Below are 24,248 nucleotides of genomic sequence, written 5' to 3'. Positions count from 1 at the left end.
CTTTCTACAGTATAATTTTTTTGTCCTTCCTTCCTTCCTTCCTTCCTTCCTTCCTTCCTTCCTTCCTTCCTTCCTTCCTTCCTTCCTTCCTTCCTTCCTTCCTTCCTTCCTTCCTTCCTTCCTTCCTTCCTTCCTTCCTTCCTTCCTTCCTTCCAAGGATCATGCACTACAAATTACATTTCCCCTCAAGCAGGGATATTGGTAAGTATGTGCGTGCAAGAGAATTTAATTAGAACTGGGTCAACAGATGGAGGATCCTACAGGGGGAATGTTGTTTTTATCTGGATGATGGTGATCATTATTACTCAGCAGCACTATGGGAGAGAGAGAGAGGGGGAGAGAGAGGGAGGGAGTTATGAGTGGGCAGGACATGTTACATCAGATTGTGCCTTTGTGATGGCAAAGTGGAGGACTCAGTTGATGGGGAGGATGAGAGGAACTGCCTACCTCCCACAGGAGCAGAGTTAAGATCCATCTGGTCCAGTCATGGTTAGAGACATCCTTTTTGGGAAGCAGGCATGTGATCAGGGCTGGACCTGCTGTGAAGTAGAATGAGGTGACCACATCAAGCAAGAGATGGGTGTCAGGAATTGTGGGCTTGGGGAACGGAGGACAGAGCTTTATTCAAAAGAAGGACACCTTCAAAAGGAAACTATTGATTCTCTGTCAGCCTTCCCTAAAAGAGGATATATGGCCAATCTTAATGGTGTTCAGCTAAACACAGTTGCAAAATCTTCTGAAGATGTTCGCATTTCAGAAATGAAGGTCTAGGTTAGTTCTGGGTGTGCGGGGAAGGCGTAGGGCTCACATGGATGCCTAGGGCCCCATCACCTATTTAGCACTCCAGAAATTCAGGTGAGTCCATGAATTAAAGTTCCTTCTCAGGCTAAGCTTCACATGCTATGTGACATATCCTGCTTGAGTTATGATTTTCTCTTCCCCCTCCCCCCATCTCCCTCTATTCCAGAGGAGGGTCTTTGCTCTTAAAAGGCAACAAGGTTGCTTTGTTTCAGAGGGAAATATTGGCATCAGCCCCAGGGTTACCACCAGTGGCTACATAACAAAAGGTGGTTGGTCGTTGTGACGGACAGCTCACACGTCACTCCTGTCCGTCAGGTTAGAGCTCCGGCGTGGGAGCCTATGACAGGACAGGAGGGGTGGAACCAACAGAACTAGGGGAGGAAAAAAAAAACAGTTTTGGACTGTTAGAGCAGTTAGGGAGTCGGGGAGTTAGAAAGAAGAAGAGACAGAGATATAGAGAGAGATTGAAAGAGTTAAGAGGAATAGTTAGGGAAGAATTGAAAACAAGAACTTGGAAAGTTGGTGTGATTAAGATTCGAAAGAGTTAAAAGTGCTAAGAAATAAATAAATAGTTGAATATAGTAATACCATGATTAAAGTGAATCTACATAAGCAAACATAAATGTAATCAAAGCAGCGTTTATTGAATGAATAATAAAAGACCATCCATGATTTTCTTTGTATGATTTACCGACAAACCCATAAATAAACATTGTTATATTGGACAACACTGATTTCATAGTCATACTTGGTACAGAGAGGAACAAATCCTCTGGTGGCAGCGAAAAAGGGTGAAAAGTACATGTTGTGCCTGAAAGGGGACCTGGATATATAGAAAAATAAACAAGGGAACTGGGTATGTGTGACAGCCATCTACCTCAGTTAAAATGTCATTTTCCAGATAGCTGTTCAAAGGGCAAAGGTGCTGTCTTATTTTTCATGTGGCCACTCTAGTTGTGGCTCAGTGACAGAGCTGAGACTCTGAACCAAATGCCCAATGCAGAACCCCATGCAAATGCTTCTGTTCCTTCCAGTCTTTTTCTGAAAGGATCATCTCATCATAAAAACACAATCAGGAGCAGGACCAGCAAAGAAAATGAAGGTGAAAGAGACTGTGTTGGACTGTTGCCCTGGCTTTTTAAAGGGACTGGCTTGAAGTGGGACAGAGAAGCAGGGGAAGACCAGTCAAGCTGGTTTTACTTGCTTGTTTGGCAGGTAACACTTCCCAGATAATGCTCATTATATAATTGGCATTGTATGTACGTATGTGTTGATACTCAAAAGACTGATCAAGCCCTACCTAGGAGAGATTGCACCAGAGGCTTCAGTTCATTTGTTTTCCTGAAGGGAGACAAATGTTGTCGCCTTTTTGGTTTCCAACTGTGTGTCAAAGAAACGTCCTGGTGTTTCTTCCGCACTGGTAGGCGGAAGTTAGACTGCGATGGTTTGTTTTCTGACTAGAATGTCCCGAAAAGGCTCCCCACAAGTTGAAATCAACTTGACGGCACACCATTATTATTAATGATTGAGAGACAGAAGCAGCTAGAGGGTGTGTAAATTACTGTTTCGTAAAGAAAACCGGGGCATAGAGGAGGTAAGCAGGTATGAATCTTTGTGTATGAAAGGAGTGTGTGAGCTTATTTCTGGTACTGGGAAATAGATTCCCAGGCTGCTCATATATCTTAGGAGAATCTAGCCCTGACTTTCCTCTAATTCCCAGTTCTGGCATTTTGCACAAGATGGTGGGCCTCCTTAAAAAAAACAAACATCACCACCAAACTATTAGGGCTAAAATATTTAGTTTTTTCCCCTCCTTTTCCCAACATGCTTTTAAAAAATCAACAAAATAAAAGCTCCAAGCCAGCCCAACAAACCTAAAATGTTATCTCCACTTCCACACCATAGCCACTGTTTCTACATTGAAACTCTGCTGCCCCCCTTTGGTCATTTGATGTTCGCATCAGAAGAATTGGCTTGTTGTGACACCCGCAAGATATACCATTACAACCCGTTGGGCTGCATTCACTCACAATCTGATTTAACAGTGCATTTTTATTATTATCAGTTTGAAAGTGCATTGTTTCTACTATACTTGATAAGGTGGGGGGGGGTAAACCCTCCATGTTTCACTCTGAGATGTACTGAGGAATCTTGTAGGGCTGGAAAGTGTCTTACTGAGAGAAGAACTAATCATTTAACAAGCGTGATCCCCTTACTCACCGCTCTCCAATAACTTAGACTAGTGCGATGTGTCACAAGCATAAAGCAAAGATCAGAACCAGGAGCAGGGACTCTAATAGGAGTTTAACTAAAATAAAAAGCTCTTTTTTCCAGTAAAAGGTTAAAAACCGAGACACCAAGATAATCGTATTTTGGTTTCCTAGGTTTATCCTGTACACAGGCACATGTTGTCCATCCCTTTCATTTCTCCCTCTGCTTTTTTCCAATGAATTTTTTTTTTACTAAAATGAAGTGTGGCAGCATATCCCCCTTTTTGAAAGAATATGTCATCTTTTGGCTCTTTGAGGGCAGAGTACAGTTTTTACCTGCTTAAGGAAGCACCCTCTACTTGTTTCTATTTTTTAACTCCTTAAGGAACCACCCTCTATTGGCAACCAATAAAGTTCATCCCCCCCCCCCCCCTCAGGGCAGGATGGTAAAAATCACCAGGATTCCGCATATTGCTTCTGGGTCTTATTCTGTAAATCTCTGGCTTCAAGGGAATCTCATCCCAGCATCCAGAGTTCAACCAGGCCAGAGGGTTGAGTGTCATCCAGATTAGACTCTTGTGTGGGACCCCAGTAAACACCAGGTATGCTGGAGAGAAATCCACATTAATAAACAATGTATAATTATTCTATTGTTTTTCGGCATCCTTGGCGACGTATGCAGAAGAACAGGAAATGTTCATAGGTTCCTTGGCACACCATCTACCAATGGAAGGAGGTCACTGAACCTGGGAAGCTATACATTTTGGCACTGGTTGAGCCAACCAGGGAGTGATTATCCAGATCAGGTCAGTTATAAGTGCACTTTGAGTTTCTAGCATTTCCATCAAGGCAACTTGGAGACCAGTCCCAACGCTAAACAAGAGTTGGGTTTTTGTAAACGCTCATAGTGTTGTGAGGTTGAAAAGGATGAGGAAGCGGTGACACAAGGAACTAGAACTTGGAACCAGTTCTTCCTAGACCTAAGGCCTAGCACGATTCAACACCAGTGCCGTCTGGAACTTCAGAACCTGTTTTTTTTCCCTTAAAAAAAGAGAACTTCTTGTATTCTAGAGCTGCCTCTGTCTGGACGTCTGTCATAGGGCAGTTGGGTTGGCTGCTGATGTGTCTCAAGCAGTCTCTCTTTGCGTGTCCTCATCGATACAGAAATACGGGGAAATGTTCCAGCTTCCAGTGACCTCCTTCCAAAGGAAACCCACCCCGTGTACATTTCCACCGAGCACCAAGCTTTCCATGGTTTAGGAAAATGGAGTGAACTCAAGGGTACATTTCAGGACTTGGGGGAGCACCATCTTTCTCACAGTCCAGATAGCTTTGCGGCAAACAGCGGAAAGCCTTTGGAAAATGTATTCTCTGATTTTCTTGGATAGCAGTTCATCTTTGGGACATTCAGACTGTGTGAATCTCAGATCCTTTGGAAACTGAAGAAATCGTCTTAGGCAACTAGGATAGGTCATTCTTCATCCGATCCATTTAAGAGGGTCGCATGATCATTCTTCCAACACTTCTGTTTTAAGGTCCCAAGCCTCAACTCTAGCTCTTGGTTGTTCCTTCTACAGCTCCTGGTACACCTGGGAACAATGGCAAACACAGTTCGTATAATGGTTTACACACTGGTTTAAGCAGGGATAAATATTTCTCTAATGCAGGAAGGAGTAACCCCCGGTCCTCACCAGTTGCACATCCCTCTGCAAGGTGTTGGTTCAAACCTCTATCAAAAAACGTTCGTCCTGTAACTAGTTACAAGTAATGAGTTGTCAAAGCCTCTTTTTACTATAATTATAGCCTAACTAAATTACATTACAATTGTATCATTAGTGAGGTACAACACAGTTCCTAAGGTGTAACTGGACATGCTTTGTAACAGGACCTGCTTGGATTACTTTCATTGCTACGGGTGTGTGAGAAGACATTGATTACGTATGACTGTACTACAGCCCAGCAGCTAACAGCATGCAGGTATATTTTTAAGTAACTAAAAAGTTAGGTGTAACATTCATAATAATTAATATATTCTTGAAGACTTTCACAGCTAGGATCTGATGGATATCCTGCACACTACACCAGAACACAGACTTAGTTCTGACTCCAGTCCTCTGAAGATGCCGGCCACAGAGACTGGTGAAACATTAGGAAGAAAAATCTCCAGAACACATCCAAACAGCCCAGAAAACCTACAACAACCATTCATAATAATTAGTTTGTGATAATGACTAGGTAACATTATTTTAAAGCTGTAACTATAATTGAAAGCAAGTTGTTGGCAGGGTTCTATAATGTTAACTAGGACAAATTACTTAAATAAAAAACTTTCCAAGCTCTGCTTCCTTCTCTAGCTGTCTGCTTGATGGGAAAGAAGAGGGAGAAAGGGAAGTACATAACAGAAGAGAAGGGGTAGCAATAAGAAAAGGGAAGAGAGCAAGAAAGGGGTGCTCAGCACTGACCAGCTGCCCATTCAGCAATGCAAAATATCCTGAATTGATGTACCCTAGTAGGAAAGTTTTATCATTTTTTCTGGGTGGTGGGTGTCTACCTTATTATGCCATGCTGAGAAAACATGCTATGGACCCAAAGTTCATATGTCTTTGTTTCTCCAGCCACAGAAAAAGTTCTAAGGCAGGTTAAGGTTGGACTGTTGCTGGTGAGCTGCAGGACCACAGAGGCAAAGGCCGGAAAGGGTTAATGAAGCTCATCGGCCTTGCCTTACTCAGAAAATTTAGGAGCTTCACCATAATAGTCAGATTGGATTCCTGTATTTGCATGCATAGCTTGTTGGTCTGAACAACTGGCCGCACTTGAGTTGTCTAAAAGAGCCCCACTGATTCCTTGTCTTGACTTTGCTGCCCTGAGTCACTATTAACTGCTGGATAGCTCAGTGGCTGCAGAGTCAGAATTTGGGAGTTTGATTCCCCAGTGTCTTCTTGACAGAGGCTGGACTCAATGATCCATAAGGTCTCTTCCAGCCCTGCAGTTCTAAGATCAGTATAAGTACTGGTTGTGAGAATGGCTGATAGTCGGATTCCAAAAGATCTCCTGTATGGAGAATTAGTGCAGGGAAATCACCCCAGAGGGAGACCACAAGGATATCTGCAAGCAGGATTTGAAGGCCTTAGGAATGGACCTCAACAGATGGGAAACCTTGACATCTGAGCATTCAGCCTGGAGGCAGGCGGTGCATCACAGCCTCTCCCAATTTGAAGAGACCCTTGTCCAGCAGGCCGAGGCAAAGAGGCAGTCACGAAAGCAGCAAAATCAGGGAGCTGGAAAGGGGACAGATTGGATTTGTCTTCAGTGTGGAAGGGATTGTCACTCTCAAATTGGCCTTCTCAGCCACACTAGATGCTGTTCCAAGCCCTCCATACAGAGCACGTTACCATAGTCTCTCGAGACTGAAGGATGCCTAAAGATAAGTACTGGGTTCCACACTGCCAATCCCACAGCCGACAGGAACACTGGTCATGCTCGTGAAAGCATTCTGGGGCGCAAGAGCCAAAACAGAGCTTTTCTATATTCCGTTGGAAACTGACCAATTCACTGAGCTCTTTTCACTCGGTTTGGTGGTTTCGGCAGTGCCTGCACAGATGGGGGCGAGACATTTTCATACCCCAGAAAACTTACCATTGCACCAGTATATAATTCACAGCCATAATGAAGATGGCTAGGGCGTAATGCCAGCAGAAGCACATGGTGATGAACATCATGTTGTCGTGGTCATTTTCGTCCCATTCCGGCCCTCCGAATGGTGGGAACAGCACAAAACCTATCTGGGGAAAGACATGCACACACGTTGAAGCAGATCCAAGGGGGAAATGTTTTGAGTAGGGTGCAAACGGCAAACTTGTGTTCTGGAAGCTGCCCAGCACAAAGCCATGTACCCATTCTCTGTTTATTGGCTGTGTAAAAGCTATGTCGTAATGACATTGATACTCTGACTCAGAGTCAAATGGGAGTATTCCACAACTGAGATGGCCCCCAGGAAGAAATTGCTTTGTCTAACAATGGCCGGGTGAAATGCCATTGGCAGCGACAACCTGGTCTGAAACCACACACTTCAGAAAAACTGGGTGGACTCCACAGCAACTCCTGTTGCTGCACATGATGTGAAGCCCTATTGTTGCCCAATACATTCTTCTTTTAACTACAGTAGGGATTGCTTTCCACTTTTATGCCTCTTGAAAGGCTTCCCGGGTGGAACCCATGAGAGGATCTGTCTGAAGTGTGTGATTTTGGCCCCTGTTCCTGGGCAGACAAGAGGTGTGAGACTTCAGCATGACCCACAAGCCTAATTCACTTTCCTTTTGCATGCTGCTACAAGGCCTTCTGTCTCTCTGGGATCATTAAAATAACAGATCATTTCAAGCTGGGGGAAGGCAAGTGCTCCCTTCCCAGCGGAGTCACCCAATCGGTGAGAGCGCGCCTTGGGATTTCTAAGGCTCAAGGCTAAATCCTGTTGGTTGCTTTAACATAAATTTTCTTGGTTGTTTTAATGGGGGATTTCATTAAAACAGGATGTGTTTTCAGGTGGGTTCATGCCTGTTCGCAGCTAAGGGTGAGTAAATCTGCTTTGTGATGATCAGTTCCCTGCTTTAGGAACGGATTCTTCACATTACAACGTTTTTAAAACAGCTGATTGGTGGCTTCAAAATGGCTGCCCACTGTGTAAAATGGCTCCCTGCTGTGTTTTTGGACGGATTCCTCACTATACAGGAACCTAAAATGGCCGCCCCATGGAGGATCTTTGCTGGACGGTGAGTTTTCAGCCCATTGGAACACATTGAACGGGTTTTCAATGCATTTCAATGGGATTTTTTATTTCGCTTAACGAGGATTTCGCTCTACAGTGATTTCGTTGGAACGATTATCCTTGTTAAGCAAGACATCACTATTCTTCCAGCCCAGGGAAGAGCCTCACAAGATTATTTTAAGATCCAGGAGTGTATGTATGGAGATAGTTGATTGTCTGCATAAACTAGTCTCAATTTAAAGCCATTTGAGACCATTTAGATGTGGGATGTGGTGGCACTGTGGGTTAAACCACAGAAGCCTCTGTGCTGCAAAGTCAAAAGACTGGCCATCGTAAGATCGAATCCACATGACGGAGTGAGCACCCATTGCTTCTCCCAGCTCCTGCCAACCTAGCACTTCGAAAGCATGTAAATGCGAGTAGATAAATAGGTACAACCTTGGTGGGAAGGTAATGGCGTTCCGTGTCTAGTCACGCTGGCCATGTGACCATGAAAACTGTCTATGGACAAATGCTGGGTCTATGGCTTGGAGACGGGGATGAGCACTGCCCCCTAGACATGACTGGACTAAATGTCAAGGGGAACCTTTACTTAAAACCATTTAGAGCTTTGTTATGTTAATCCCAGAACTTTAAGTTTGGCCTGGAGATAATTACAAAGAGCAAAACAGGGGCAAAATACAGTCATGGATATACTGATAGAACACTAGCCAAAAGATTTTCTTGATTGCACAAATGATTAGCGGAATTAATGCTCTGTTTGCAGACTTTTTGACTGCTGCCTGTTCTGCTCCTGCACTACAATATAATTCCACCAAGGAGACAATCTGGATGCATTCATGTGGATAATGTCATGAAGATTGCATTTTTGGGGTATTTTAAATGATTAGTGTGCACTTACACATCACTAAGGGAGGGGGGCACAGACCAATGGGAGTAGCTGAAAGCCGTGCCAAGCTGGGCAGAGACAGATTTAGTCTGGGCTAAATCTGAATGCAAGAAGTGGCAATAATGCACTTCTTTGAATGCATCCATTCCATTTTGGAAACAGGACCAGAACATCACAAGAGAAACCTCTCCGGTATGGAGAATCTTATTTTTATGGCACAGCCTAGGGGATTAACCATTTCATGGATCTCTTCAACCCAGAGCAGAACTTTGGCAGATTTGGGTCCCCAACTTGGGAAAAATAGGGGAGGAGCAGAAGATGGCAGATGTCCTCTTGGTTTGAAACACTGCAGAATGCACTCTAATGTATATTAAAGATGAACTACAGTACTTCTCTGAGTGTTTTCTAGGAGCGCTCATCTTTTCTTTGTTCGGCAAAACCATACTTCTTGGATGGTAGTGAATCTGATAGAGCTGTGGATCCAGTGTGGGGCACCAGGAACTCCAGGGCATGCATTGCTCATGCCTAACCTTGAGTTATCCAATATGCAGCCCAAAACCTTTAGTTTCCTGGAATTTCACCGGGCGTTGCATCAGTTTTTTCGGCATGCTGTGATAAAAAGGAAATCCAAACATGGCCAACCTGCCAGAACCAGGTTCCTTGCAGAATTGTGAGGCTTGCTCGGAAGAGTTCCAAGATGACGTTGTCTCTCAGGAAGACTTCAAGGAAGATGTTGATGGCTGCAGCGAAGATGGCCGTCAGGAGCAGAGAATGGATATGCTTATCCAGCATTGGCCGGTTGCTGACGTGGAAGTAGAAAAGGAAGCCTGTGGAAAGGCACGGCCATGTTGAGAACTGCAGCAGCAAAAAATAAGAGCACTTGATACTTACTAGGAGAGGCCATCAATGCTTTTACATTCTAATATTTTGGAACACTAAAGGCGCTTTAGTGTCACTTCTGGGTCAAATATGCAGACACAGAATTCATACCTCATTGATGATGAGTTTCTCAAAAGTGTGCTTCATGCCATTCCTTTTAGGTCCCCCAAGTCTGAGGAAATATTATCAAATCTGCTGAATCTAGTCATGAAGGAAATTATTATATTTAAATTACTTATATAAAGCACAGTGAACCTCCCACAGGGTATCGGCAAATTTTGACTTCTTTAGACCAGTGGTCCTCAACTGTGAACCTCCAGATGTTCTTGAACTACAACTCCCAGAAGCCTTCACCACCACCTCTGCTGGCCAGGATTTCTGGGAGTTGAAATCCAAGAACATCTGGAGGCCCAAGGTTGGGGACCACTGCTTTAGACCATAGATGTACCAAATACAGTGGCTGGAGGAATAGTTGTTCTTGTTGTTTAGTCGTGTCCAACTCTTCGTGACCCCATGGACCAGAGCATGCCAGAAGGAATAGTAGCCAGACTCAAATAATCTCTCTTTCAAATGTTTTATCCTCAACCCATAATATAACACAGAGACAGAGAGATGGATGGGAAAGAGGGACCTATTGAAAGTGTGCCACCATCTTTTCCAGAAGAAAGGATGTTGCCTTTCCTGGATTTCTTGGATTCAGAAGAATCTGTTTCAGAGCAGCTTTCGTTGACCCTATGCCATAGGAGCTTAAGGATGCAGACTACAGAACTAGAGATGGGAAGAAGAAGAGTCAGAGGAAGCTTCCTTGCAATTGTGGTGTTTCTAGGTGCTGAGGGTGCTTTTATAGCTGAACAAATTGACAAATCAAAAATCGCTAAACTTTATTTGTGATTCATTGGGAGCACTGATTCGTATGAATACAAATAGACAAATTTGTTATTTTTGAACAAATTTGGTGATTAATTTTTAATTTGTGCCTATGGCTATACAGAACCAATATATTATAGGTCCATTAAAATAGCCGGGTTTTTTAGGAGCAGAGAAGATCTAGAGAAGAGTGGAACTAACATCAAGACTCGATTGCCTGGCCTTATGGTGGCCAATTGACTTGGCCAAAGTAGCAGCAACGTCTCTTCCATTGATGAGATCTCTACAGCCAATCATGTCATGGTCCTCAGTCCAAGAGACTGACTGCTTTTGTCCTGTTCAAGGCAATCTCTGGAGTGCCTGCCTTGAAGTTACGCTTACTGGACTAGACTCTGTCATAATTAATCTCACTGGCTGCAACTCTGTCTTACTTGCCTTGAACTGACTTATTTCAGGATGTTGAGAATGTCTCAGAACAAGAAGGCGACCAAAAGAGAATTACTAAAGTGAATGACCATAGAGAATCGTAAAATGGAGGAAGCTTCGGTCACGTAATGAGGAACAAAAATTACAACTTGTTACAGATGGTCATGCATACTAAAAGAAATGGGAAGTGGCGTGCAAGAAAAAGAGTAATATCTTGGCAGAAGAAGCAGGGAGACCGATTTGAATTCCACACAGCACAATTGTCTCAAGCTGTCCATCCAAAACCAGAGAAGGTATGATGATGTCCAATCTCTAGTTGGAGAAGAAGGGATAGAAGAAACTAGTTTATGTTACACTTTTAACTTTAAATATTGGCTCAAAGTAGCTAACCAAAACATATAATAAAAGTGTTAAAAGAGCAAACAAGAGTTTTTTTCTTCTAAAAAGAGAACATTTTGATAAAGAACCTAGCATATTATTTTCCACCGACCACCTGCCTGTGTCAGACTCCAAGGATATGGTAAATCAGAACTCCCAGTGAGGTAAGCTGCATGAAAACGGAGGTAATTTAGTGTGAAATACAAGATTCCATAGGCTTATATGTAATGCCAGCTCGTAAAACAAGTATGGGGACCTTGCCTTATCCCAAAATTCAGTGGAGGGGGACCATGAGGTGCCTATGCTTATACAAAATTCATCCTGCTGAAACTGACTATGGCTGTGAGATCATGCTTTGTGAGGATATCTATAAAGGTCAAGGTGTGAGGACACAAACACAAACAGAATCTCTAATCAGAATTTCATAAGAAAGATTTAATAAGACTTATTTATAAATGAAAGGGATGTGGTGGCGCCGCGGGCTAAACCGCAGAAGCCTGTGCTGCAGGGTCAGAAGCCCAAGCAGTCGTAAGATCGAATCCACACAACGGAGTGAGCGCCCGTCGCTTGTCCCAGCTCCCGCCAACCTAGCGGTTCAAAAGTATGCAAATGAAAGTAGATACATAGGGACCAATTCAGTGGGAAGGTAACAGCGTTCCGTGTCTAAGTTGCACTGGCCATGTGACCACGGAAGATTGTCTTCGGACAAAATGCTGGCTCTATGGCTTGGAAACGGGGATGAGCACCGCCCCCTAGAGTTGAACACGACTGGACTAAAATTGTCAAGGGGAACCTTTACCTTTACCTTATTTATAAATATTGTAGCTTTAGGGGTGACAATGGCTGCAGGCTAGTGTGTTAATCCAATCTGTATGATACAGGGATAAGCACATAGGAGTTGGACTGGAGGAAGTCTGGGTTGAAGTCCCTGTTCATGAACAGAACTCATCCAGTAGTCTTGGGCATGTCACCTGTCACCACCTTCAAAACCTTGTCAGCTACACATGTAAAAGTTTGGAAAATGCATGCTCCGTCTGTCTTTCTTTCTCTCTGTCTCCTCTTACACTTTTTAAGTGAAGGGGTTGAACACAGATCTATATGGATACAACTGGCCATACTTTTGCAGACTCTGTTTATGAAGGACCTTTGTATGTATACCTGAACATTTAGAAGGCTCTTCTTACTCTGCCGGTAACATGCACTTAAATTATTCTGTAGTTTTTACCCTCACTCCCATAAAACTACAAAATATTATCTGAGGTTGACTGCACAACATTAAAGAATTCCATAGGAAACATTATAACCCGTGTAGTGCAGTGGATAGTGATGAGTCAGGACATAGGAAACCTGGGTTCAAATCCTTACTGTGAAAATTCACTGGGGTGTGAGGAGGATAACACTAGTAAAATAACTCCCAAAACATCTCTTTTGCCTTGAAAATCCTACCAGGTTTACCATGAATTGGATTCAACTTGATGTTGCGTAACACCTTCCACAGAAGAAACATACTACACCTTGTCTTAGGCTGTAATGAACTTGCAATATATAAGACAAAGGATCCCAGAAAATGAGGCTCCAAGCCTGCATGGAAATAATGAGGAGAAGACAGGGTATGTGCAGGATCTCCATCAATGGATCTCCTGCTTGGTTCCGTCCCGGTGAGAGCAGGCAAGGCTCAGCATTGCTTAAAGAGGGCCCTAGTTACTCTCTGGATGTCAGAGTGACTCAAGTGACATAAACTAGGTGTGACCTCTTCTCACCATTTACGGTGACATGAGAGTAGTCTCTAGTTTTATGTCATGCCAAAGACGCATGGCCAACGGCTTGATCCTTGCCATTAAGCTGCTAGCTGCTAATTAGGAGGCTAGTAACAAGTCCCAGCTGCCTTTAACTTTTCCATTTAGGACCTGGTCATTAGACTGTACATACTGAAGGACAGATACTCATCACAATGCTCCCAACAGTCTGGCCCTAAATCATAGTCTAAAAATGCAGACATCTGAGCTTTCTACATGAACAATGTAGAATTGCCAGTTTTAAGTTCTTATCCAGGTTGCTCATAAAGCAAATGGATTTTTATTACTTGCTGAACATCAAACCACTTCAAAATGCTTTGCATTACAGAGCTGATTTACTTCTGTGCAGGTATGCTGATGGCTACAACAGATGCAGAATGTTCCTCACAAACAAGGAGGAACAATAGAACTAACCTGATTTGTTAGTGATGGGAGGGATTAGAGTTTGGGAACAGGTGATGGAGGAGATTTCTGCTATGTCCATGCTACTTGGGGAATTCTACAAGCTGTAGTCCAAAAATATAGCATTCCCATGGTGTGGTATGAATTGGTTTGTGTATGTTCACCTAGAGCAGTGGTTCCCAACCTTAGGTCCCCAGAACCCTTGGACTAAAACTCCCAGAAGCCTTCACCACTAACAGTGCAGTCATGGATTTCTGGAAGTTGTAGGCCAAGAACATCTGCAGCCCCAAGGTTGGGAACCAACCACCTGGCTACATATCCTTCTGTTGAGGCCCACTGGTTGCTGTTGCTTAGAAACATGAGTCTCTACCTGAATCCATCTATCTCCACCTACATACCTTCAACGAAGACTGCAACAGCGAGCATGAGACGATCCAGTCCCAGAGGTATTTTGGCTGAAGAATAGGTGACTATGTCCATCACGCCTGAGAGGCCAAAGAACAGGTACATGGTGGAGTGTTGCCAGTTCATCAACTTCACCCAAGTACGTGGCTCCCCACTGAAGAGGTACATGTGGGGCCCATCAGGTACAAATTGCTCAGCAAGAATTCCTAAGCAAGAGAGGTGGAAAATGAGCAGAGATATCCAAAAGAAAATTCTTTGAAAGGGGAATGGGGTCAAGGTTAATCAGAAGGCCACGCAAGAACCATGGTACATTAAAGAGCATGGTAGCTTCCTGACCAGTGGAAGCAACTATTCTGTCATTCATTGGAATGCTCAGCTTCCTGTCTGCCCGGTTGCTTTCCAAAGCAGGAAGGTGTCATTTGCTTTATATATATTTTTTTCTAATACAGTGATGCCCCGCATAGCGACGATAATCCGTTCCAGAAAAATCGTTGCTATGCGGATTCGTCGTTATACGAAAAGAAAAAGCCCATAGGAATGCATTAAAACCCATTTAATGCATTCCTATGGCCAAAAAACTCACCGTTATGTGAAAATCCTCCATACGGCCGCCATTTTCGCTGCCCGGTAAGTGAGGAATGGGTGCGAAAACACAACGGGTGGCCATTTTTTTTACCCGCCGGCCATTTTAGAACCGCCAACCAGCTGTTCTAAAAACATTGCTATGCGAAAATCGGTAAGCGAAACAGCTTACCGATCATCACAAAGCGATATTTTACCATTAAAAACACCGCAATGCGATCGCTTTTGCGATAGCAAAAAATTCATCACTATGCGGATTTGTCGTTAAACGAAGTGCTCGTTAAGCGAGGCACCACTGTATTTTACTTTATGAAAATGGGTCTACATCACTACTGGCTTTTTCAAAATTCACAAAGCCCTGGAGAGAAAGAGTTAAGAGTCTCAATTAAGTAAAGCATGACCAAAATAGACAGTGGTTTTCTATTTCTTGATGTTACCAGCTATCAAATCGGAACTTGACTTATAGTGACCCTGATAGGATGTTCAAGGTTGGTGAGATATTTAAGGAGTGGTTTTACCAGCTCCACAACCCACTTTGAGTTTTCATGGCTAAGTGGGGTGTGGAGCTGGTGCAGAACTCGTAAAACCATTCCTTAAATATCTCACCTACCTTGAAAACCCTATCAGAGTCGCTGTAAGTCAGTTCTGACTTGATGGCACATAACAACAACAAATAAAAATAGTAAACTAGCTGGGTGGATAGCTCCGTGAGATAGGTATCTGGCTGTGGAGTCAGAGGCTGGGAGTCCAATTCTCCACTGAGCATCCCAGGAGAAGAATCCCAGGATGGCCCCTAGAAGAAGATTTTCCACTCAATGGAAACTCAACAGAATGCTGGCCATTATTTTTAAAGCACATACGTCTAGAAACTGTACGCATCTATAATATTTTGCTATGGTAATATTTCTTCTATGAAGATTTGTATGACTTGACAAACCAATCCTGTGCATGTCTTGAGCCAAATGAGCTTGGTCTCTTGAGCAAAATGAGCTGCGTAGAGGATTGCAGCCACAATGGATTAATCAACCATGACCAATTAATCAACCTACAAGATTATTGGTCTAGAGGACAAGTTAGATGTCACATCATTCCTATTGTTAGGGCAGCTTACAAAAGTTACAATCCTGGCCATGGGAGTTTTATTCGCAAAAAGGTAATTTTTCCAAGTACGATGCCAGATCTAGCTGAAACAATGGCACCCCAGGTATTCAATAAATCCTTAAATTTTGAGCTTTACCTATTGTTGCAAAGATGACTTTGACCACGCCTTCAATGATTTCCACCTGGTCAAAGCCCGGGTGCACACGGCCATTTTTGTTCAGTTTCTTGCTGTGGTGCTTCAGTACAGATTTCACAGACCACCAGAGGCCAAAGAGGAGGAAGAAACTGCCTGGAAGAGCATGGCCCTTAAAATTTGCCATTTTGGTCAACTCACAGAACCTACACGAGAGAAAGAGAAGCCAGGTGAAAGATTCTAGAACTGACGGACTCTAAAAAATGAATACCAATGATAACTGAAACTGAGGGGCAACTGGAATACGGCGCGGAAATGACATGGCTCTTCCCCCTTTCCTTTTGTTGGTGGTGAGATCTGAATTAAAAAAATATATATTTTGCTGAAATTTTGTTTTGTCTGGAATACATTCTTTGACTGGATCTTCTGGGTTTTGGCCATAATCTATGGCTTTAGAACAGAGGTCCCCAATCCCCGGTCTGTGGCCCGGTGCTGGTCCATGGCCTGAGCCGGACTAGGCCGTGGAGAGAGACCTCCCGCCCCGTCCTCCTGCACGCACTCACCTCCGCACAGCCTGTTTGTGCCTGCATGTATGCCCGCACAAGTGCTGTGCTGCCCTTTCGGCATGCGCACAAGCAAGCACCTGCACGAGAGCTGCATCGCCCTTTGTGCATGCACACAAGCACACACACACATCTTCACGCATGCACACGAACGCAGGGGGTGCCCCACCTTCCCCAGCCGGTCCACAGGGCTAAAAAAGTTGGGGACCTCTGCTTTAGAACACCACTTGTCCCTTTCAAGTTTTGTTTGCCTTCACTTTTGAGATGGACTGATCACTGCTGAGCCTCTCTAGAGGATCCCTTAAGAACGTCAGACCCTCTCAGCACCCTCAGAAGTACTTATACCCTCAGCAGAGGACAGTCCAGACCCTCTGTTAGGGCTCAGCCACTGTTGAGAAGCTGAGCATGTACAACACACATCATCATCACTATACCTCTAAGTACCAATTATTCTGGCAGTTTGTTATTGTTCTGCATCATCAAGTAGCTTCTGACTTCTGATGGCCTTAATATTTTTTTCATGGTACTGTCGGTGAAACATTCGAATAGTGGCTTTCAATTGGCACCACTATTAAACATGGCTGAGCAGGGATTTGATCTGAGGTCTCCTCCGTTCTAGTCCAACACCCTGTCCATGACATCACACCTGCTCTTACATTTGGTGTTTTGGAGTCTGTAAAAAGACCTGGAAGGTGCTGCAATAAAACAATAATATAATAGCACAATGCTATTTATTTAAATAGAAACATAGCAACATTTATGGATTATACATATAAAAAGGACCCTAGAAAATTGGGGTTCTTGCTTATATATAAAGCTCCACTCAAGCAGGAGATCTCCTTCTCCAGACCCTTCAGGAAACAGGTTATTGGAGGAAAGAGAAGGAATGAAACCTCGTCATTGCAGCTTTTGAGCCTTGTTGTTGTTCAGGCCCTACCAACATGGGTACAGTGCCTGGAAACCTCAGCAGCAAAGGGCCTAGAACAAATTCCCCCATGCCATGTGTAGCGTGAGATGTCAGCTAACCACTGCAGCTGTAGGGAGCACTTATCTTTGCCTGTCTGGTGGATAAAAAACAACAGGCTCTTCCTTCCCTCTCTCCCTTCCCCCTCCACAGGTTCTAGGCTGCTCTATTATTCTAGGCAGTCGGAATTTGCTCCAATTTGTGCCCATTTCTCTGGATTCTCCTCCTACGAATTTCCAGAATCAGCAGGCTTGGATGGCAGTTTCCAATTCTTTCCAAACCTTTGGCTGCCTCATCTCTGTGACATCACAAGGGTCCAGCTTGCGACATCATGTGTTTCCATCCCTGTGACATCACAAAGACCCACCCCTCAATCCTGGATTTCAGACCTGAGGCAACCCTAGATTGAGAGAGACACTGAGCCCTAGATCATCCAGCGTGCCCCAGGCCAAGTGGGCCCTTGAACCTAGATCCCCCAAGGCTCGCTATAAGACTCAGACAACTACACTACTCTGTGGGAATGAAGCATTGTGCATTTCTAACCCCATGATTAAGGAACAGTCAAAGCATGAATGCATGGATGTGTAGTGCCTCTTGCCTAGACCCATAACATTATACGCACACATAGCCTTGTACTACTGCTCTCCAAGGCAGGCTGTTCCGCCACCATTAACAAAGGAAACACTTACGTTTGTGCTTTTGGACAGATCCTAGACCCTACCTACATATCTCGTGCACTCTGCCAGCTTTCTTCGTGAACAATGAGAGAACAAACTGTTTCTGATGGCTCTTTTGATGCCTCCTCTTCAAAGCACCCTGCTCGTTTCCCATTGTGTTGGCCAACTGTAGCAAGCAGCCGCATTGAGGCCAGACGTGATGATCTGCAATTAAGCATATGGTGCCCTGGGACGTGTGTGCGTGCGTGCGTGCTATTCCTTCTCTTCTCAACAGAGAACAGGTCTTCTTATGAGTAAACATAGCTCAGTCTAAGATAGCCCAGGTGGTTTTTCTGGCTTTTCTTGGCATACCAGACTAGCAAAGACAATCGTGCTGCTCCCTTGGCGTGTGCAAGGACTACATAATCAAAGGATCCGCATTAGTCAGCTCATTTGGAGATTGGTTTCGTTCTTTCCAGGCATGATTTTATTTATAATGCTTGTTTGCATTTCCCAGGCATTTTGTAACATGCCCACACACCCTTTACACAAATGCGCATTCAAAGAAATGGACTTAAGGGGGCGCATTTGCAGGTAAAGAAGACTCTACTTACTCTCACATTTTCCTCTCCCTTCTTGGCATCTTCCTCACAATTAAAAGAAGCTACCATTTTTCTGCATAGGCTTGAAACAAGTGACCCTCTCGGGGTTTCTGAGGCAGAATTCTGAAATTCTGTGAATTTCGTTGTATGTGTATATACTTACAATGACAATAAATTATTATTATTATAACGTACTGGGAGGTGGTTGAGCAATTCCTCCTTCTGGTGGTGCTCTGGGACCACACAGCTTGCTCAAGGCCACACCGGCGGCAGGGGGCATCACCCCACCAGTCCTACACGCTCCGGGTGATCTTGGCGGGTCCCTTTCCCAAGAGGCACAGGAAAGATTCTCGTTTCCAGACCTCAGCTCCTCAGCCCGTCATTTCAACCTGCTGAGCCAGCTCTCCTAAATAACTGCTCATCTCTTAGGCAACGACTGTGAGGAGCATAAATCAAATTTGAGTGTGTACTTCCCTTTCCCCCACCTCCTTCACTTTATTCTGCTAGAAGGATTTCTTTCCTGGCAGGGAAAAACAATTGATGGTTGTACAGTTCTGCACTTCATGGTCACTGTGCTCAAGAGCACACCGAGTTGCCTTTTCGCACGGCTGGTGATTAGTTACCAAGGTGAGTAACAGTAATGAAATACAGGCTCCTCCCTTGCTACCCCCCCACCCCATTAAAGAGTTCCTGGTTTATCTCTAGCAAGATAGCAGACCTGTTTGCTCTTTGCTGGAGTTCCTGTCTGTATATAATGTGGTACCACAGAATAATAGTAAGGATTTTGTCCCTGATTAAAGCCATTTTAGACGTTCGTTCATGGCTGAAATCTTTCTGACACTATCTGACTATTGCTGAGGAACTGACTCCCTCACGCTAGTGCCTGAAATTAACATTTTCTAGTTATCTTCTGAAGAGTAGATCAGTTTGGCCAACGTTCGTAGAATGGTCAGTATTTGACAATCTGTACTAGTTGATGTTCGGATTTGCCAATCTTGGTTCGATGGTCAGGTTGGCAACTTCCTTGTGATGCCAAAAAGGCTGGGCTAGCAAGGGTTGGAAAGGGGTTGAACTGCCTCTGGGCCAGATGATTGTGAAAACAAGCATGAGGGGGATCTGGATTTTAAAAAAACCCAGTGTTGCAGAGTTCTGAATTTATGGTAAAATTCTCTTTTGCTGTGCAGTGGAAGTAAAGTTATCTACAGAGGAGAATAGTTACAAATTCCCCAGAGTCCATCTCTTTTTTCATTAACTGGCACTTAAAGTTTCAGTAACTCACTCTGAGACATTTGTGGGAGAAAATAAAAAAACATTTCTTTACACACAGTTGCTTGAAATTACAGACGCTTGCATATTGCTTTCTTTACTGAACACATTTTAGCATCCAACAAAACAGACCAAAAGCAAACAAGCAACTGCTTCCAACATATGAAAAAGAGGGAGAATAACACTCAGCAGAGAGGCAGGGCTCTCTTTGAATTCTGAGACAGAGGAGGAATGATTGGTCAGTGCTGGATAGACAGGTAATCAAATCACTCCATTACAAAAAAAGTCAGCCTAGTCACACAAACTACAGATAGCATGCTGGGTTGCAAACAAAACTCCAGCACCCAGAAGCTGGGTAAAGTCCCACTAATCAGGAAATACAGCTGGGAAAGCTTGTGCTACAAGAAGCCTCATGAGTTGCAACGCTGGTGCTTTACTCCCCACCTGGTTCCAACTGGCAACATGGGGAGGCGATGAACTTACGTCTATGAACTTACCGGCTCTCTCCTGAGTCCCCTCCCTCAGCTCCTGCCTTTTTGCTGTACTGTGCTGTACAAGGGCAACACAGGTGAAAAAAAAAACCTTCATACTAAGCCAATGAGCATTGTGTCATCTGGAAATGAATGGAGATGACTCCCCAGGCTTTGAAATTCACAAACAAAAAGCAAACTGCCCAGTGCTCACAGTGAGATGTATCTCCCTGCTTTGAAACCCAAAGAAGCACAGAAGTTCCTTAAGTTGTCAAACGGTGCCCTAAGACTCTAGTCCTGGCCTCTCTGCTGAGGAAGACAAGGTCTCCAGACTGAAGCACACACCTCAGGTACCAGAGAGGCCATCACTCCTCCTGTTATACCTCTGTGTGGAGGGATGGAAGAAGGGAATGGTTATCCACTCCTCAATACTGTATACAGGTACCCCCAAAAAACCTGGACAAGATGTTGGTTATTTACTAATTACCCAATGGAATGCTTGCTGGGGGGATTCTGGGAATTTTTCTCTCCAGAAAATTAGGCTGTTGGGAAAGAAGGATGAGGAATATTTCATGGCTGAATGAAGACTTCAGTCTGCCAAGTACTTTGGACTACTCCATGCAAAGTACTCTAACCATTACAGTACATTGCAATGGATCAGATGTTCCAGCTTACTTCCCTGGCCTATCAAACACAGCCAGTTGTAAGCAGCTACGTGGACTGTAGGCGAAACCAGAATACTGACTCAGACTGGATAGCTCAGTAATTTAGGTGTCTGGCTGTGGAGTCAGAAGTTGGGAGTTTGATTCTGCACTGGACCTCCTTGACAGGGGCTGAACTTGATGGTCCATAGGGTCTCTTCCAGCTCTGCTATTCTAAGATTATTATTATTATTACCATATTTTTCGCACCATAAGATACATTTTCCCCCCACAAAACAGGGGGGTGGAAAGTCTGTGCGTCTTATGGAGCGAAGAAAACAGATTATATTTTCCTGTTTTCTTCTCCTAAAAAATTGGTGCGTCTTATGGAAAGGTGCGTCTTATGGAGTGAAAAATACGGTAATTCAGGATGACTGTTACGTTTCTGAACCATTTCTTTGCTGTATGCTGTTTTTGACCTCCTGCTACTGCTACCTGTGTTCCTCTGTACCAGGGTGTGCACTCATTTAATCATTAACTTGCCCTCTTTGTCCTCTAGTGCTACAGATGCAGCTCACTGTTTCAGCTTATTAAAAATGTTTAATTTCTTATCCGGTTGTGGGTGGGCCATTCTGCAGATTTGTCATTCATAAGGTTGCCAGACGTCAAGGGTAACCCAACGACACATAACGACGACAACGATATTCCATTTGCATTACCTACAGCCTTTCAAAATTGCTCGTAGCCTTTTAAAAATGATCAAGTAGCTTTGGGTGTGGCTACATTAGTGATGGGGGTTGAGCTTGAGTTGTTGTGTGCTATAAAGTTGGACCGACTTTTAGTTACCCGAACAGGTAAATGATTTTGTTTAGGGAGTGGTTTTACAAGCTTCGCAACCACAGTAAGTTTTTATGGCTGAGCAGGGATTTGAATCCAGCCCTCCTGAGCCCTAATCTATGCACTCTATCCATTGCACCACACTGGATCAGGCTTGAGTAGGGAGAACTGAATGTTCACATGGGTCCTGCAAGAAACTTTCTCTGCCTCAGCTGGGAGTCTCGGCACCTTCTTCAGACGGTGCAGAGAGCAAGTCACCCTTTCTGGTTCTAGCCCTTGATCAGTCATACAGCAGAAGCTCCTAAGCAGAGCCAGAGAAGTGCAGGCGATCTGCTTGTGCGCGTTTTCCAACAAAATACGCTGCAGATAGGAAATTCTCTCCCCTCCCCAACAGATACTGGGGAAAAATATTGCTGCTCTTCTGAGAGGAATGGGAAAAAATATGGAAAGCAGAGGATAGGGCATGGATTTTATCAAATTGGACATTGTCTTGTGTGATCAGCAGAAGGAAAGAACAAACACATGACCCACCCTGGACCGTGTGTTTTTGTCTCAGTTGCTTACATTATTATCCTATCACTATGTACGCCTATGCTTTGTTGTTCTACCAGTGTTTTCTCACCTTGGATCCCAAGACGTTCTTGGACTAGAACTCCCAGAACTGCTGGCCAGCACAGTTAGTGGTGAAGACTTCTGGGGAGGTTTAGTCCAAGAACATCTGGAAATTCAAGGTCGGGAGCCATTGTACAAGAGCAGGGGTTCGCAACCTTGAGTCACCAAGTGCTCTTGGACTACAAATTCCAGAAATCCTGACCAGCCAAGCTGATGGTGAAAGCTTCTGGGAATTGCAGTCCAAGAAGACCTAGGGGATCCAGGCTTGGGAACCACAGTACTGTATATTCCAACAACCTCTACAAGACTTCTTACCTCCAACACAAAGCTCAAGACACAAAACTTTTCTCCTCTTTGTGTAGCCCAGTTTGTACAAAATGGCTCAGCACAAAACTAATGCCTTTTCCCTGGGTGAAGCCAAGCACACTGACATGTCCCCCCCAAAGCAAGTGCAAAAGGATCTGCTGATTGATCACTAGGATACAAACAAACTATCCGGGGCTATTGTGCCCTCTTGTCCCTGCAAAAACACAGTGATTGCATTCTGTGATGCCTTGCATTTTACAGAAAGGTACAACAGTCCGTTTGAAAAAAAAAACCCACCCTCTCCCTCCTCTTTCTGTGTGTGCCTGTGCGCACGCACACACACACACACATGAGGAAGTTCCTGTTTGGCTCCAAGAATACGTTTTGTTTGTTCTATATTTTCATATTCTACACAAGGACAAACCAAATCCTAGTTTTTTGTGCCTCACTTGCACTGTGTGTTTCCTAGAAAACAAATTGATTTTACTGTCTAAAATGTTACTATTCTATCAGATCTTTTTTTTTGTAGTGCGTGTTCTGATTTCTCTCCCCCCCCCCCCCACAATACACCATATGGCATCTGGCCAGACACTGTGGTGTGGTATAAAGGCAACAATAAACCAATAATTTTTTTTTTAAAAAAATTATTTCTAAAGAATGAAAAGACAATCAACCATATTACAAAGAGTAAATACAAAGCTATTCCCCACAATTCTCCAAATCACATATATACCATTCCCCGTCACCTTTTAAAGAAATATCGACCAACAATCTAAATTTCTTTTCAAACCACATGTCTCAAAGTCTATTTTGTCAGCATATTTTAATAATGGCTTCCAATTTTCAGTGAATTTACTGTGGCTTATTTCTCCTCTATGTAATCTAACTTTATTAGTCATTTTTTCCATCAGCAATGTATGCCATATTTTACTTGTGAATGCTTGCAATGAGAGATCTTGGGCTTTTTTCCAATTTTTAGCGATTTCAGATCTTGCGGTGCCTATAAGATTTGCAACTAATTTTTATATTCTAGTTTCTCATTTCCCCCTGTGAATAATGAAAATAACAATAATGTTTCATTAATATCTATTTTTTGATTAGTCAGTGTCTCTGTCCATCTGAAACAATAAATCAATAAATAGCACCTCACACATCCCTACATCCAGAAAAGGCAGAGAGAATTTACCTGGATCAGGCAGTCCGTTCCTGTCACCAGTTATCCTGAAGCTCAAAGTCTACCTGTTCCCTCAGCAGGTGAATCTCTGAGGGCAGAGCTGTAAAGGCCAGGTGAGGGAGAGGCAGCAGGATATAAAAAGCTTGATGCCACACCTTCCGAGTGGGGGGGGGGGAGAAGTATTCATTGGAGCATGGAGAAATTGCTGTTTAATGTTAGAGACGCTTCCTTCTCTCCTGGACATTAGCCCAGTTGTTCACATTCTCTCTTTTCATGCCGATTGGCTGTGTTTCCCCTCCACATGGTGGCAGTTCTTATTTACTTGGTCAACAGTGTGACAAAGTTTAGGGACACCCTTTCCTCTTGTCCCTAGTTCAGTGTCATTGATCAGCAGTGGCCAGTTTACCACCAGTTTGATCTCATGGAAGCTCCAAGGGGAGAGCAAAAGGAGATTTCTGTTTGCTCGTTTGTTTTAAACATAATCTAGGCTTATGACAGATCTCAGAGTTTAGCATTTTATGCTAAC

At 43.8% G+C, this 24,248-nt stretch overlaps 1 protein-coding gene across 1 annotated transcript; it reads right to left on the bottom strand.

Moving 5' to 3' along the window:
- Positions 1–3,258: 3,258 nt before the first annotated feature.
- On the bottom strand, positions 3,259–23,892 carry LOC110078054 (transmembrane protein 45B-like). The gene is made up of 6 exons (XM_020791777.3): positions 23,735–23,892; positions 15,635–15,837; positions 13,809–14,021; positions 9,305–9,489; positions 6,648–6,793; positions 3,259–4,600 (listed from the first exon to the last, which is right to left on the bottom strand). The coding sequence occupies exons 2-6, from the start codon at positions 15,816–15,818 to the stop codon at positions 4,483–4,485; spliced, it is 846 nt and encodes a 281-aa protein (XP_020647436.3). The 5' UTR covers positions 15,819–15,837; positions 23,735–23,892; the 3' UTR covers positions 3,259–4,482.
- Positions 23,893–24,248: the final 356 nt, after the last annotated feature.

This window comes from Pogona vitticeps, chromosome 8 (genome assembly GCF_051106095.1).
Source record: "Pogona vitticeps strain Pit_001003342236 chromosome 8, PviZW2.1, whole genome shotgun sequence".
Classification (NCBI taxonomy): Eukaryota; Metazoa; Chordata; class Lepidosauria; order Squamata; family Agamidae; genus Pogona; species Pogona vitticeps.
The sequence above is the reverse complement of the archived record's forward strand: the minus strand, read 5'-3'. Positions and strand labels throughout refer to the sequence as shown.